This window comes from Planococcus citri, chromosome 2 (genome assembly GCF_950023065.1).
Source record: "Planococcus citri chromosome 2, ihPlaCitr1.1, whole genome shotgun sequence".
Taxonomy (NCBI): Eukaryota; Metazoa; Arthropoda; class Insecta; order Hemiptera; family Pseudococcidae; genus Planococcus; species Planococcus citri.
The window spans coordinates 4,931,415-4,948,641 of record NC_088678.1 but is presented as its reverse complement, the minus strand read 5'-3'; the positions used below and the strand labels follow the sequence as shown (position 1 = coordinate 4,948,641).

Sequence of the window (17,227 nt, the reverse complement as noted above, 5' to 3'; positions counted from 1 at the left end):
ATCTGGAGGCGAAACAAAGCGTTCTACGAGAAAAATACATCGAGCAAAGTTGTAGAGAATTAAATTTCCAAAAACCTGTAAGAGGTTTATTTTTCTCCTAAATGCATAGTTTTTCTGTTTTTCTCAAAAAACAGAAATTTTATGGTAATCATCATGAGGTTTTTGTTTTTTGAGAAAAACAGAAAAACTATGCATTTAGGAGAAAAATAAACCTCTTATAGGTTTTTGGAAATTTAATTCTCTACAACTTTGATCGATGTATTTTTCTCGTAGAACGCTTTGTTTCGCCTCCAGATCGATTTAAAAGTTGAAATAATGAAAAAATCAAAAAAAAATCAAAAAAATCAAAAAAATGAGCACACTTTTGACTGGATTACCATGTATTTGGAGCTATGCAAATCATAGGGACTTCTGGGTGGTTTTAAATGATTTTTGAATGTCCGAGTACCAAAAATCCGTCAAAAAGTGAAAAATAATTTTTTAGGTCCGAAGGTCGATTTTGTCCCGTTGCGTCACATATAATTTTTAGTACTCAGCATGACCTTAGCGCTAGTAGTTGTACACTAAACCATGGGGGGGGGGGGGTTCATATTTGTACCTGAGTCCATAATTGTACCTTCTCCTCTAATAATATCAGTAAGCGAATAATTTGCGAATGCCAAAGTCTGCTTTTCAGCCAAAAATGGCTAAAAATCTCACTTTTCTTCAACATTTCCAAATAGCGTCGTTTCTTGCCAAAAATTTTCAGTTATTTGCAAAAAAAAATTAAAAAACATTCACCTTCTCGAAAATTACCTAAAAATTCCGTTTTTTTATTGCTTTCATTGGAATTCTCATAAAAGCCCAGCTCACGTTGCCAAAGTATCTCTTTTTGCCGATAATTTTCACAAAGTTCTCCCGGCTAAAATTGTCAAAATCCTGCTGTTAGCCAAAAATTGTAAAGAAAAACCTCGCTTTTGTACACTAAAAATAGCAGTTTTTCATAAAATTTTGAGTTTTTACCTGTTTTTCAATAAATTGTCCAAAGGGTCTAACTTTTTTTACCAGAAATTGTCAGAAAACCATTTCTTTTGTTACGATTTTCAGTCCCGCTTTATTTTTCCAAAAATTGCCTTCTTCGTCAGATATTGTCCAAATTTTTACTTTGCTGACATAAAATTGTCAAAAAGTTTCGAAATAGTTCAACTCTTCAAAATTAAATAACATTTCAATCCGTAATTTATGTACTTATTCCGTTTTTTTTTTGTGATTCTTTTCTGTATTATAATATTTCGCTCGCATTTTGTCCCTTTTTTTTCAAATACTTTCCAATCATTTTTCAATCACTTTTTGGTTAATTTGTCGAGCTTTTTCAGTTACAAAATTACTTTTTCGTTATTTAGGGAGAAAAAGTGCTTCTTTTGCTAATTTGGACATGCGATATATCGAATAGTATGTTTTCGAGGTGGCTGAATACGAATACCAACTTGTATTTTGGATCCAGTTCCTCAAAGCCCCTCTATGGCCCAAAAAGGGGGTTGAAATTTTGAAAAATCGTGAAAAGTCGAGTGATATATCGAATGGTATGTTTTCGAGGTCGCTGAGTACGAATAAGAACTTACTTTTTGGGTCCTACCCCATAATGTCTCTATGTGCCCCCAAAAAAGGGCCAAATTTCTAAAAATCATGAAAAGTAAAGTGATATATCGAATGGTATGTTTTCGAGGACTCTGAATACGAATATGAACTCATTTTCTGCTCACAGTTCTTCAAAACCCATTTACGCCCTTCTAAATAGGATAAAATTTTGAAAAGTCACTGAAAATTGTGTAATACGAGTATATCGAATAGTATGTTTTCAAGATTGCTGAACACAAATTTTTAGAATCCAAAGCACATTGGTTCTCTGTCCCAAAAGTAAAAAAAATTTGAGCGAAAACGAATGATATAAAGAGGCAACTTTGATCAATTTATTGAACTGACCTTTTTGAAACACCTACTCTTTTCACCCCTTTTTTCAGACACTCCTTTTGAGGGATGGGTATCCAGCGTAGTATCAAATTGTCGAGAATTCGAAGGGGAACATTTTTTGTCATGGTACTTTTTATCGTAAACCTAATATTTTCGGAGTAAATCGCAAAAACCGTGAATCGGAACCGGTTTTAGCCCCCTAAAAAAGTTAGCTCCTGAGGTAGAAGGTGCGGATTTTTTTTGGTAGTTCAGGCGATTCATCTGAACACATTTCCGAAAAAAAAAATTTATGTGCCAATTTTTTCCTTTTTAACCCTTAAAGACCCAGGCTAATCCTGAGATGTTGTGTGAAAATGCTTTCAATTTCCTGAATTAGATCATCACAAGCATCACTTTAACCCACAGTTTGCCCCCCAGCCCCTTAAAGCCGTCTCGTAAAAGCCGTACCGATTTATTTAATTTTCCTTGAAAACCGAGAAAGCAAAAACCCCAATGAGGTCAATCATGGAACTGAATGATATAGTATCATTAGGTGTACTGAATGAGTGAAAGCATATCCCCAAAGAACACCCCACCCCTTTTTGGGGGGCAAATTTTCAAAAAAGTTGGGATAAAAAAATTGGACCCATGCTCCATTTTTGGATAAACATATTGATGGTAGACCCTTCACAAAATGAAATCATGAAAGGTGTGAAAATGGTGGACCAGAGCGATTTTTTGAAAATTTGATTCACTTGTCTCGATAAAAACCCGAAAAAACAGAGCATGAATACGCAAAGTACATAATATGGGAAATATTATCAAGTAGGCTTGAAATGACAGAAACAAGAATTGAAAGGAACACAGATGCTTTTAACAGCACATAAGTTCAGATAATCTACAATCCACCCATCAAATCTGTTTATCACTCCGTGGATATTCTTTCTCGATATTTGTCACCAAATAGTTACATCCTACAAAGGTTAGCAGTACGATTGTTTTTCTGCAGAAATATCGAAATAGGTTTATCAACCACTTTGAAAAGCTTTACACAGTCAAATTGCAGCACTCCCTGGCATTTCATAATGTTCAAGCATTCATGAAGAAGTCACTATCCCTTCTCGATCATAGATAATGTAGTTCTACATCATGAAAATTGCACGAGCAGAAGTCGAGGTTTACAATCATGAGATTGTGTCTAGCGGCAATGAAACGGCTTCGGTGTAGTTCAACATCATGAAATATTATGATTGGAAACAACGAATTCTGCTCAAGCAATTTTCAAGATGTACAACTTCACTATCAATGATCGGGGAGGGATAGTGACTTCTTCATGAATGCTTCAACATTATGAAATGCCAGAGACAGCTGCAATTTGACAGTGTAAAGGTTTTCAAAGTGGTAGATAAGCCTATTTCGATACTTCTGCAGAAAAACAATTGTACCACTAACCTTTTGCGGGATGTAACTATTTGTTGACAAATATCGAGAAAGAATATCAACTTCAGCAGGAATTTCTCAAAACATTCAAAAGTTCAGAGTTGTGGTTGAACAACAGTTGAAAGCGTTTTACTGAATCTCAAATCCCCTGAATCCTGTAGTCATAAGCTAGACACAATCTCATGATTGTAAACCTCGACTTCTGCTCGTGCAATTTTCATGATGTAGAACTACATTATCTATGATCGAGAAGGGATAGTGACTTCTTCATGAATGCTTGAACATTATGAAATGCCAGGGAGTGCTGCAATTTGACTGTGTAAAGCTTTTCAAAGTGGTTGATAAACCTATTTCGATATTTCTGCAGAAAAACAATCGTACTGCTAACCTTTGTAGGATGTAACTATTTGGTGACAAATATCGAGAAAGAATATCCACGGAGTGATAAACAGATTTGATGGGTGGATTGTAGATTATCTGAACTTATGTGCTGTTAAAAGCATCTGTGTTCCTTTCAATTCTTGTTTCTGTCATTTCAAGCCTACTTGATAATATTTCCCATATTATGTACTTTGCGTATTCATGCTCTGTTTTTTCGGGTTTTTATCGAGACAAGTGAATCAAATTTTCAAAAAATCGCTCTGGTCCACCATTTTCACACCTTTCATGATTTCATTTTGTGAAGGGTCTACCATCAATATGTTTATCCAAAAATGGAGCATGGGTCCAATTTTTTTATCCCAACTTTTTTGAAAATTTGCCCCCCAAAAAGGGGTGGGGTGTTCTTTGGGGATATGCTTTCACTCATTCAGTACACCTAATGATACTATATCATTCAGTTCCATGATTGACCTCATTGGGGTTTTTGCTTTCTCGGTTTTCAAGGAAAATTAAATAAATCGGTACGGCTTTTACGAGACGGCTTTAAGGGGCTGGGGGGCAAACTGTGGGTTAAAGTGATGCTTGTGATGATCTAATTCAGGAAATTGAAAGCATTTTCACACAACATCTCAGGATTAGCCTGGGTCTTTAAGGGTTAAACCCGCTATTTGCCGTACTCTGTGTACTCATGCTCTTTTTTTCGGGTTTTTATTGAGACAAGACTGACAAGAGTATCAAATTTTTAAAAAATCACTCTGGTCCACCCTTCACACACCTTTCATGATTTCATTTTGTGAAAGCTCTACCATATCCAAAAATGGAGCATGGGTCCCTGTATTTTATCCCAACTTTTTTCAAAATTTACCCCCCAAGAAGGGGCGAGGTGTTCTTTGGGATTATGCTTTCACTTATTCAGTGCATCTGATGATAATTTATCATTCAGTTCCGTGGTTGACCTCATTCGGGTTCTTGCTTCCTCGGTTTTTGAGAATAATTGAATAAATCGGTACCTCTTTTACGAGACGGCTTTAAGGGGCTGGGGAGGGGGGGGTGAACTGTGGGTTAAAGTGATGCTTGTGATGATCTAATTCAGGAAATTGAAAGCATTTTTACACAACATCTCAGGATTAGCCTGGGTCTTTAAGGGTTAATTAACATGACTTCGTTAGAAAAGGCTTCACTATCATGAGAAAAGAAAAATAGTGATGAAATTTATCTGATACTACATTATCTGATAGATTACGTCTTCAAATGAGATGCTTTCCTAAGTAGCGGTATTACTTGTAGCGAATTCCATATCGAGCATACGTCCTAAGCTATCATCACTATTGCGTTTAAATAACTTCTCTCAACTTTTACTCGTTGACACCATGATTTATTTAGGTTTAACTATTTTTGCATCCTGCCTGTGCTTTCCAAATGATGCTTTCCCTCTGGCTGTCGATCTAAATACTGTAAGTATTAATGGATACCTACTAATAAAGCATAAAATTTGAAACACTGTGAAGCTCAGTCAGTTTGATGTCTTTCAGAGAGTTGAAGAATATTTTGTCAAGCTGAATATTACCGATCCAACATCGAATGAGCGCCTGATCGCACGAGACTTGATTTACGAACGTGAAAAAGCGGAAGCAGAGGCTCGCCAGCAGCGTGAAAGGGCTAAAGGTGCTGAAGATGCTAAAGTAAGCCATAATTTCTCTCTCATTTTGTCAAACCGCAGTTTGAAAAGAAAAGGGAAAAATTTGATTCTATTCGTGACGACGAGTTAAAATTCCTTCAAATTTTTTCATTCGAAAGTGAAGATCATGCATTTTGTCTTCGAAGAGAATTGTAGGCCATTTTTAGGCGTTTCTATTACGTGATATAGCTAATTTAGATGTGATTGAAGGGTAAGAGGAAAATATAATAGGGTAGAATCATTTCTCATTCGAAATTCGTGACGACTAGTTAAAATTCCTTAGCAAGAGGTCTGTGGGGTGGTAATTCTCAGGGATTATTCAGGGCACCACCCTTGACAATTTTTCATCATAAAAGCTTGGGTGGCCAAAAATGTTTTTATTTTTGAAATATGATGCTAATTTCCCTCCACTATAACGTAATTGAGCCTATTTTTTTCTTTGGGTATAATTTGTTTGCTTATTATATTATTACAGAAAACAGTCCAAAAGGAACTGAATAAATTCAAGTATCCAGTTACCATAGGCAACGAAATCGATACTTTTTTCGAAATACACGACTGGAAGGTTAATATAACCGCTGCGGAGGATAAAATGATCAAACAAATTGGGGATCAGCAAAGGAGAGTGAGAGTAAAGCTGGTAAAAATATGCGAGCATATTATTAGCGATTTGAATAGTACCGACCCTGATATTCAAGACTTAAACGAAGAAATCGATTCTCCTAATAACCAGCAGTTGAAGAAAATAGCCGATCCATCAAAACGAAGAAATGTGTTCTGCAATGCCCTGGTATGGGCAAAAGTAAAAAGAAATAAGATTCACGACCTAATAGCTGATGGCACCGATTTGAAGAAGTACAACATTTTCGTTCGGGAGAGTTGGAATGAATGTCTTTCGATATTTGTGAATGTTCTCACGGCAAAGCAGGGACTGAAAGAAAGTGAAGAGGAACTTGATATTCCTCAATCTTGATCTGCAGAATAATACGAGTACAACAATATGAAACTGTATCTGCAGTACCAAATTTTTTTCTATGAAAATAAAATTGCGTGATATAATGACGAAGTACATATATTTATTAAAATTTAACGTCCTGAAAAGGGAACGCTGAAGACCCAAAAAGTTAGTCATTATTTTTCTGTTGCAACCTTGAAGGGTAAGCACGAAGAAAAAAATTCGTCCGTCACTCTAGTACCTGTAAATGATAATTACTATGTATTGCATGTAGACTGGTTAGGTACATGTACTGTACTGATGTTCTCTCTCATACACATTGGTCTTATGGAGCGACGAATTCGTCACTCCAGTACCTACTATGTATCACGCGTAAGCCAGTTAGCGATTATGCAGCGTTTTCAATAATAATTTTTTTTTCTCTATCATACACATTAGTCTTATGGAGCGACGAATTCGTCACTCGACTAGTAATGTATATGTCACGATTATAACACGGTCTCTTATGAGACGACGAATCCTTCACTCTATAGCATACATATTGCCCAGTATTTACCCTTATTTAGCCTGAGAAAAAAGTGTCCTGAATGTACTCTTGTTCTACGATAATCCGTAGTAACAGTGTACCTGGCACAGGGCATCGGTTCTGCTAATTTTTTTTTCGGTCATCTTCATGAGAAGAAGGTGTGTCGAAGTTAGAAAGGGTACCCCCCGATAAGATAGGCAAAATGCCCTTAACCTCAGATTTCGATGAAACTCACAGGGTATGTTTAGTACCCCCAAAAAATAATTTTGGGCCCATAGCCCGCTCCCCACCCCACCCCCCTCAGCCAGGGGGGCCAAAAACGCGTTTTTCAGGGGAAAAATTCTGTATCAGCGCGTAATTAAGATAAATTGATTCTGTAAACGAATATAGTTAGAAGATACATGGGCGTACCTCCCTGAATTTTTTCAGAATTTTTCATCACACGGGGAGAGAAGGGGGGACAAAAGAAAACTTTAAATCGACATAACGATTTTTTCGTCAAATATGTATCTTTAGGTCTACTTTCTATAGAAGTCATCACCCGGCCATTTGGAGTGGTGGGTCAAGCTCAAAAGCTCAAAAAACTCTCAAAAAACCACGTTTTTTGCGTTTTTCTCCAAAAATATGGACAAATGGCGGAAATCTAAGAGAACCAAGTTGTTCAGCGTGAAATTTTACCTCAGAATTGTGTAATTGAAAATTCATTTACACCGCATGATCGTAAAACTACATGCGCAGAAGTATTTGTGCTTACATCAAGATAGCTGAAAGGGTATTCCTGGGTAAAATAGGTGAAATGTCCCTGTCCTCGGATTTCTGAAATTTTGATGAAACATAGTTGGGTACCATTTAAAAAAATGTCGGAGGCAAAAATCCCCCCCCCCCCATCTCCCCTTGCTCATAATAGCGAAAAAAGGGCCTTTTTCGGGGAGAAAAAATCCATGCTTCAACGAGTCTTGACAAAAAAATCTGTATTCACTCAAAATACTTGAAGGAGATATGATTCTAGCAACTTGAATTTTCTTCAAAAATTGTGGGCCCCCCAGGGGAGATATATTGACAAAAGAAAATTTGAAACCGCCGTATCTCCGAACCTAATTTAAGTACATGCAATTTTTTTTTCAAAAATGTATCTGCATGAGCACTATAATTGGTACTTTTTTTTCAAATTTTCCCTCCAGGTAGGCCATCTTCAAAAACTCAAAAAACACTCAAAATTGTGTTTTTTTGTCACAGCACCACCAAAAAAAGCGATCCATAATTTTGGATGCTGGCCTCCAAAAACAATAAGAAAACCAACTAACTTCTTTAAGGCTATTCTATGTAATTTTTTGATGAAAAATGGTCAACTTTGGGCGGGGATTGTGCCAAAACTATAGAACGGATTTTTCTAGGGTTTGCTTTCAAAAGCGAGGGTATGTCGAGATACTTTTGATTCAGGACATTTGATGGCTATAATAGGGAATTGGATGGAGGTACTTTAGACGCTCACATCCCTGTTGTAAAAGCAAAATTAGAAAATATGGCTACATACCCTCGATTTCATAGATGAATCAGTATTGGTGAAAAAAATTGGAAGAATTTTGAAAATTCACGGAGAAATCCCCGTCTGAAGTTTAGATGGGAGCGGGTCGCGGGACATAAGCACGACTAAATTCGTTCAATCGATTACATGCAGTCTTACGAACGAATGATGAAAATAACGAACAAATCGGTTTCATATTTCGACCGGTTGTCAAATTAGAATGCTCTCCGCAGAGTATACCCTTAAACTCCAATTTTTTGGCCATAGGCACCCCCTCTCCAAATTTTAGGGCGAAAGTAGACAGACAATATGGGTATCATCATCATATGAACCGAACTCGCTGAACATGAATATGAAGTTTGATTTGCAGTTGGACCCTCCCAACGACCACATTGGGGAGAGGGGTTGCCCAAAAATTAGAGTTTTTGTGAAAAATGCTTCATTATAGCGCTATTTACGCCATGCAACTTCTTAATCAAGGTTTTCTTGAATTACAAGTAGCCTACTTTTCAAGTACATGGTATCTAATTCAAAACTATCAGAAAGGTTTCTTTTTGGTGTCGATGATTAAATTTTTATGTGAGTTACCAAGTACATTGAAAACATAGGTATTACCTACCTACGTACTATGTAGTAGATTGGGTAAATCACCAAAAAAAGAAAAAAAACTGGATTTTTACCAATTTTAGCAAAAACTGTCATTTTGAGTTGAAAGTTGTACAGAAAAATTCTGGCTCCAGAAGTGCCCCTAAAGGGAAAACATGTGCCCTTAAGTGGGAGTATTTTCGAAAAAACACGGTTTTTTCACTGTAGCCCCTGTACCCAATTTGTTTTGAGAAAAATGACGATCGACCCAGTCCTAAATGAATATATCTTAGATTCTGCGTCCATTCTATGCCATTATTTTAAATTGTTTTTGTCAATTTTGAAAAATCAACAAAAATTTAGGAATTTTTGCCAATCTTTATCAATTTTTTGAAACCTAAAATATTGTCATCACTGCGTTCCAAAATATTTCCTCAGTTTCAGAAATATATTATCTTTCAATATTTTTTCGTCATTATAGCGAAACTTTTGCGAAGAAAATATTTTCAAAACACCAACTACTAATACCCCCTCTCCAAAAAAAAAAAAGATTTACTTTTCAATTTTCTCAGTAGAACCCCAAAAGTGGCCTTGGATTTTGATGGCAATAGCATGGATTGGCGCAGAATCTCAAATACCTATGTAGGTACTTTTATTATACTGTCTCCTCCATATAATTTGAGTGAATACAGATTTTTTTGTCAAAACTCGTTGAAGCATGGATTTTTTCTCCCCGAAAAAGGCCCTTTTTTCGCTATTATGAGCAAGGGGAGATGGGGGGGGGGGGATTTTTGCCTCCGACATTTTTTTAAATGGTACCCAACTATGTTTCATCAAAATTTCAGAAATCCGAGGACAGGGACATTTCACCTATTTTACCCAGGAATACCCTTTCAGCTATCTTGATGTAAGCACAAATACTTCTGCGCATGTAGTTTTACGATCATGCGGTGTAAATGAATTTTCAATTACACAATTCTGAGGTAAAATTTCACGCTGAACAACTTGGTTCTCTTAGATTTCCGCCATTTGTCCATATTTTTGGAGAAAAACGCAAAAAACGTGGTTTTTTGAGAGTTTTTTGAGCTTTTGAGCTTGACCCACCACTCCAAATGGCCGGGTGATGACTTCTATAGAAAGTAGACCTAAAGATACATATTTGACGAAAAAATCGTTTTGGTATGTTTTTTCGTTCCGGAGTAATGTCGATTTAAAGTTTTCTTTTGTCCCCCCTTCTCTCCCCGTGTGATGAAAAATTCTGAAAAAATTCAGGGAGGTACGCCCATGTATCTTCTAACTATATTCGTTTACAGAATCAATTTATCTTAATTACGCGCTGATACAGAATTTTTCCCCTGAAAAACGCGTTTTTTGGCCCCCCTGGCTGAGGAGGGTGGGGTGGGGAGCGGGCTATGGGCCCAAAATTATTTTTTGGGGGTACTAAACATACCCTGTGAGTTTCATCGAAATCTGAGGTTAAGGGCATTTTGCCTATCTTATCGGGGGGTACCCTTTACCTCATCAACCTGAGAATCTCGTTGGCTTTAGAGTTGAGAGTGACGTCGACCGGTTCATTGATAAAACCAACTAACTTTATTCGTTGAAAACGTGCGTCGACCGATGGGAATTCAAGATTTCTTATCAGAAATCAATTTTATTTTATTTTTTGGTGTTTTTTGATGAAAACTTGATCAAAAACATGAAAACTTGATCAAAAACATGAAAACTTGATCGAAAACATGCGTCGACCAATGAAAAAATAATGTGAGTCAGAATCACACTAAATATTCAGTTTTTTGATTTGTTTTGTTCTACAGATATTCCAGAAGTACATACGTATCATCACACCTTCACACCTACTCCGCTACAGAGATGAGCCAGTCAAGCGCCTCCGTTATATTACCTACACATGAGGGGGAAAAAACTTCAATTCCGGATTGGCATTGTATCACTAACGGCGAATGGCGAAAAACGTCACAATTGAGGCCTATAGAATCAAATGCCTACTTCTCCACTTTTTTTCGAAAATGAGTTAAGCATGGTTTGGTATACTACAACATGTCCCGCATCTGATGAAAATGTCAACATTTGAATTTCGGTCAAGGAAGTATGGTAAAACAGCGTGTAAAGTTAGGGGTTAGAATCAAAACTCTACTTTTTTAATGGAGAAGTCGAGTTTTCAAACGAACCTGGCGGATTTCGAATGAAACACTAGTGTTATGCCTTGAAATTAGGCTTGAAATTGAATAAATTCATCAAGTGAGGACCCTTCCCCCCAAAAAACACCTTTCATTTTTATTAACAAAAATTATTTTTTTTTACTTTGAAAAAAAAGGAAAATAATTTCAATTTCCAAATGAATGGTCAAAAATGCAATATTATTTTAATTTCTCAAACTTTCCAAGCTTTCTTCAACTTTTAGCACCATATTACTAGGAAAATTTTTGATTAAGTGCCCTAAAATGATGTAAAAAGTGTACGGTTGGAGACAAAACTTAACTTCTCCTAACTTCAAACTGCCCAGGAACTCTTACGGCAACGCGTAGGGTAAAACAAACATGTGGGTCACTATCCTCTTGTTGGTACAAAAATATTAGACATATTACCTCGGTATTTTATGTTACGATAAATGATAGGGAGGTTTTTTGCGTTTTTCTCAAAAAGTTCGAAAATGGAGAAGTAGAGATTTGATTCTAGTGGCCTCAATTGTGGACGATCAAAGGCTTTAAAGAATATCACTGTAAAGTTAACAAACCGCTCAGATCGTCAGAATTCGTTAACTCAAAAAATCCCGAATATAAATGATACTTAACTATTGACATCCAAGATCATGAAGGTGTAGATTCTATCGGATTATTTTTGAACCTTGACAGAGACAATATCTATGACTATGATATATTCGTCAACATGAGAATGTGTATACGAGATGCTGCAGGACATGAAGTACTTATTCAACGAACCCAAGCGCAATTCACATTAAGCAATAATCAACATGGATTTCCGTATTTTGTTGAAAAGGTGGTATTATTTATCCATTTCCGAAGAAGAGACTCCTCCTTGTTGAAGACACAGTAACAGTTTTCTGTGAATTTAAATATACTGAAATGGTTGCCAACGATAATCACTCACGGCAGGGGCCTGAAGTGAAAGTGACAGTACCTGATAATCTATCAACAGGATTAGAACGTTTGTTGCGTGATCAAACTTTTGTCGATGTAACATTTGTGGTGGATGGCAAGAAATTCGGTGCTCTCCAAGCCCGTAGCCAGCATAAGGGCAGCCAGGGCGGCGCCCTGGCTGGCAAAACGCTTTGCCCTGGCTGGACGAATTCGCAAATTTCTCCTCTTTCAAACAAATTTTGAAATCATTTTTCCATTTTTTGCAATTTTGCATTCAAAATGATTGCATATTCAAGTTGCCTAACAGTCCAACTTTTTCTCAAATGTCCTTTTAGTCCTAGGTACTAAAGTCCTATTTTTCAACAATTTTATCCAAAAGTCCTACTTTTTTTCAAATTTTCATTTTTTCCCCTTTTTCTGGAATTTTGAACAAATTTTGTAGACATGATACGGGCTCATTTGTCGACTTTTTTAGATTTTGAATTACACATTTTTGATAGCTTTTGCCTTCGCTTCGCTCATGCTATTTGCATCTTATTTTCTCGCGTACAAAACTTACGTATTGTTCAAATTCAAGAAATGTTCAAAGTTTGAATCAGAAAAATAAACTTCTCTCTCCATAAATTAACTTTTTATTTTTATTTCTCAAAACATGATTGAATTTTTGATTGCTTTTGAGCCTCGCTTCGTTTAGGGTTGTTTGCTTTTCTTTTTCAAGTTTAGAATTTAAAAAAAAATAATCATTCAGATTTTTAAAAATTTTGAAACAAAAATAATTAAACTTCTTCATATATCATACAAGAAAACATTGTTTTCATACCCTTCATAATACTAATTTTCGGGATTTGCCCTCGCTTCGCTCGGGTCCGTTTGCTTTTCTTTTTTCGATTTCAAATTTTCCAAAAAAATCATCATTTAAATTTTGAAATTTTTAAGCAAAATAATAAAATAAAATAAATAAATAAATAATAATTTTTTTTATAACTAACTCATCACTCAAAAATACGTTGTTTTATACCTCTCGAAATAGTGATTTTCGAGAGCTTTTGCCTTCGCTTTGCTCAGGCCCATTAGCTTTTCATTTTTAACTTTAAAAAAAAAAAATCATCATTCGAATACCATTGTTTTTATGCCTCTAGAAATACTGATTTCCAAGAGCTATGACTGCTTGAATTATTGACCAAATACAAAATTTGCGACCCCCCCCCACAACTCATAAGTTTTGGTAAATTTTCATGCCCTGGTTACAATTCCATCTGCCCTGACTGAAAAATATCCTGGCTACGGGCCTGGTGCTCTCAAAGGTATTTTAGCATCGCGTAGCCCCGTTTTTGAGGCCATGTTCAAACACAATATGCAAGAAAATAAATCGAACGAAGTTAACATATCAGACATCCGTCCTGAAGTATTTGAAGAATTTTTACTGTACATGTATGCTGACAAAACTCCAAATCGCGAAACAGTGACAGAGTTATTCGTAGTTGCTGACAAATATCAAGTCGAAGGTCTCCGGGTAGTCTGCCAAGAAATTATATCGAAGGAATTATCGCCAAGGAACGCGATCGATTTGTTATTTTTTGCTGATCTTCATGGGGCGGAACGATTGCTAACGCGAGTTGCATTTTATATCAAAACAAGCCCTGCCAATCTCACATCAACCCAGTCGTGGAAAAATGCCATTTTGACACGTCCTCATTTATTTGATCTTGTGCATGAAGTATGTGATGTCGAACGCCCTGTTGTGTCATCAGAGCTTCAAGCGACATCTCCTTCCAACAAAAAGATGAAATTGGTAGATACCTAGAAATCTACCTAGGTATACTCGTACCTCTAAGTACCTAGTTCCAATCATTCTGTAATAGGCTGGTTACTTGTTGTGATATATAGATATGTAAGTGTTCTTACTTTGTAACATTTTGAATTACAATTTGCTCATGTGGTATTGTACAATTCATTCAATTACCTAGGTAAAATTCAAAAAAAAAAAAAAAAAAAAATTGAAGCAATATCAAACCAATCCATTTGTTCACAAACATTGGCATCTATATACAGTGGTGGACTGGTTTATTATGTAGATTGGCGATCGCTAGGGGTCCCATGTTGGAACCAAAAATACTTATAGTATTTTTACTCTCTCTAAACGTAAATTTTTGTAAACTTTTGCTCTCGCTCAGGGCTCGTGCTCGGACAATTTGTAAGCAACTAAGTTCGTACATTTTGAAGAGAAAAAAAATGCTAATAAATTAATATCAGCAAGTAAGTAAATAATTTGCGAAAGTCAACTGGCTGAGAAGCAAAATCGTCAAAGTCTTCTTTCCAGCCAAAAATAGCTAAAAATCTCATCTTTCGTCAACATTTTCCAAAATAGCCTCGTTTTTTTTTTCAAAAATTGTCACTTTTTCGCAAAAAAATTCAAGAAGACTTATCCATTCATCTTCCCGAAAATTATAACCTAGAAATATCGCTTTTTTGCCTAAAAAAATTTCAATGACCAAAAAATATCTCCCATTTTCAACGAATATTGCGAAAAAGTACCACTTTTTGGCCAATAATTGCCAAAAATTCGTGCTTTTTCTCAAAAATAATCAATCTTGCTTTTTGCTTGAAATTGTCAAAGATTTTTTGCGAAGAATTCTAAAAAGTTCCATTTTTTCCCAAAAATTGTCGTAAAGTCTTCCCTATTGCTGAAAATTTCAGCTTATCTGCAGTTGAAAAGGTCTCGATTTTTAACGCAAAATTGCCGTAAGTTGCAATGTAAAAAATTTCACTTTTTAAAAACATCCACCTACTCAATTTCTTATTTTCAAAAGTTGACAATTTTTTAAAAAATTATCAAATTCTTGCTTTAATTTTTTTTTCTTCAAAATTACCTAAAAGCCCAGCTTATTCACGTTGCCAAAGTACTTGTATCGCTTTTTTTCAAAAATTCTCACTCAGTTCTTTTTGCTAAAAATGTCAAAATCCTGCTCCAAGTCAAAAATTGTAAAAAAAATCCTCGCTTTTTGACAAAATTCCTAAAATAGTCTTTTTTGGAAAATTTTGAATTTTTATTTACAAGGGAACCTCTTGAGGTGTCCGCCTTCGATTTGAACGGGACCGCGATTTTTGGAAAGAGCATGTTCTAAACCCCCCAAATCCAAATTTTCAGCTGCCCAAGTTCATTTTTCGATTTTTGACAAATTTTTGAAAATCCAAAATTAACTATTTTGGTGATTTATGTTTTTTTTTAAAAGTAGGTACTTGATCAGTAAAAATGACCAAAATAAGTCCTAAAACTGATATTAACTCCCCAAATCCAAATTTCGCCATTTCCAGCCATTCTGGAGCCTCCAGTGCGATTTTTCAATTTCTCCAGAATTTTGAATTTGCTCCAGAAGGCGTGAATATGAAGTTAGGCAGCTAAAAATCGAGTTGGGTGTTATACTCGGCCTGTTTGACGAATTTATCCACATTTCAGTCGATTCTGGAGCGAACACCTCAAGAGTGGGTTTTTGACCAGCTTTTCTCATGAAATCCAAAAAAATCAAAATTTTACCATTTGCGAGGAAATTTTCGAAATTTGCGCGAATCACTGTATTTCGAACACAACAAACCCCCTGAGGTCGAGTTCCGCCATTTCCAGCCATTCTGGAGCCTCCAGCGCTATTTTTAAATTTCTCCAGAATTTCTAATTTGCTCCAGAAGGCGTGAATATGAAGTTGGGCAGCTAAAAATCGAGTTGTGTGTTATACTCGACCTGTTTAACGAATTTATTCACATTTGACCCCATTCTGGAGCGAACACTTCAAGAGTGGGTTTTTGACCAGCTTTTTTTCAAAAATAAAAATATCCAAAAATTAAAGGGAGGCCCAAGAAAGGCTAGAAATGGCGAAATTTGCCCTCGCGGGGTTAGTTCATGATAAAATACTGCGATTTGCACAAATTTCAAAAATTTTCTCGCAAACGAGAAATTTTTTATTTTTGAATATTTTTATTTTGAAAAAAAGCTGGTCAAAAAATCACTTTCAAAAGTACTTAATACTTTTTTTGTTTTTTTTTCTTGGTGATTTTTTTTCTGTATTAAAATATTTTACTCGCATTTTGCACTCTTTTTTGGCTACTTTTCAAATTAAGTATTTTCCAATTACTCTTCAATCACTTTTTGGTTAATTTTTCGAGCTTTTTCAGTTACAAAATCATGTTTTTTGGGGGGGGGTGGGGGATAATCTCGTTTCACTCGGGACTGTTTAATTTTCACTTTCAAAATTAAAATTTTTAAAAACTCATCATTCAAATTCTAAAAGAAATAAACAAATTTTTTAAAAGATTGTTTTTACCTCTCGAAACCAGAATTTTTGAAAACTTTTGTACTTGCTTAGCTGGGACTAATTCTTATCTTCAAACTAGAAAAAAAATCCAGTTTGAAACTTCTATAAATTCAAAAATGAAAATAACAAATTTCTTAATGAACTCATACGTCTTAATGTGAGTATTTTATTTCAATTGGCAAATCATCATCATTAGATCTTAAAAACTCGTCATTTTATTCGGTAAATTGGTATTTTTTTTCTCACGTCAGTCGACAAAATTTTCAGTCAACTCCCCCCCCCCTCCCACCACAAAAACTCCAGTTTTTTTCATATCAGATCGACTTATTTTCGCAAAAGTGAATAAAAAAAAATTGAAAAAAAAATGCATGTGCATTGTGCAACTTGCATTCAAGTGTCTGAACCGGTGAAAAAACAGTAAGAAAAGATTCTAAGGGGCAGGGGGTAACATTTTGAGGGTGCCAGTCGCGTCGGTGCATCCGCTAGGGCCCAACAACCAACCCAGTCCGCCAAATAATTCATTACCAAACCTTTTACTTCGAAATTCCTCTAAATGAATCCATCCAATAAGTACCTACCTATTTTCAAATAGGTGTATCATAGAATTGAAATTCCCATTCCCAAAGGACTCTATTCGAACTTGAATCGTGACTGCTCAAAAAACTAGGCTAATAGCACTTCGAGGGTAAAGTGCCCTAATTCCAACCACTTTTTTTTAAATGCATTTTCGGATATCTCAATTTGAATTTTTTTTAAAAGTTGCGTAACCATTTGATAAAGTA

The 17,227-nt window shown here is 35.7% G+C and overlaps 1 protein-coding gene across 1 annotated transcript; it reads left to right on the top strand.

Moving 5' to 3' along the window:
- The first annotated feature begins 5,013 nt into the window (after positions 1-5,013).
- On the top strand, positions 5,014-6,490 carry LOC135834291 (uncharacterized). The gene is made up of 3 exons (XM_065348137.1): positions 5,014-5,204; positions 5,283-5,432; positions 5,904-6,490. The coding sequence occupies exons 1-3, from the start codon at positions 5,121-5,123 to the stop codon at positions 6,399-6,401; spliced, it is 732 nt and encodes a 243-aa protein (XP_065204209.1). The 5' UTR covers positions 5,014-5,120; the 3' UTR covers positions 6,402-6,490.
- Positions 6,491-17,227: the final 10,737 nt, after the last annotated feature.

Coding starts and splice junctions, on each gene's coding strand:
- LOC135834291 (XM_065348137.1), top strand. CDS start 5,121: ATGATTTATTTAGGTTTAACTATTTTTGCATCCTGCCTGTGCTTTCCA. Junction 5,205..5,282: donor TGGCTGTCGATCTAAATACT/GTAAGTATTAAT, acceptor GATGTCTTTCAG/AGAGTTGAAGAATATTTTGT. Junction 5,433..5,903: donor AAGGTGCTGAAGATGCTAAA/GTAAGCCATAAT, acceptor ATATTATTACAG/AAAACAGTCCAAAAGGAACT.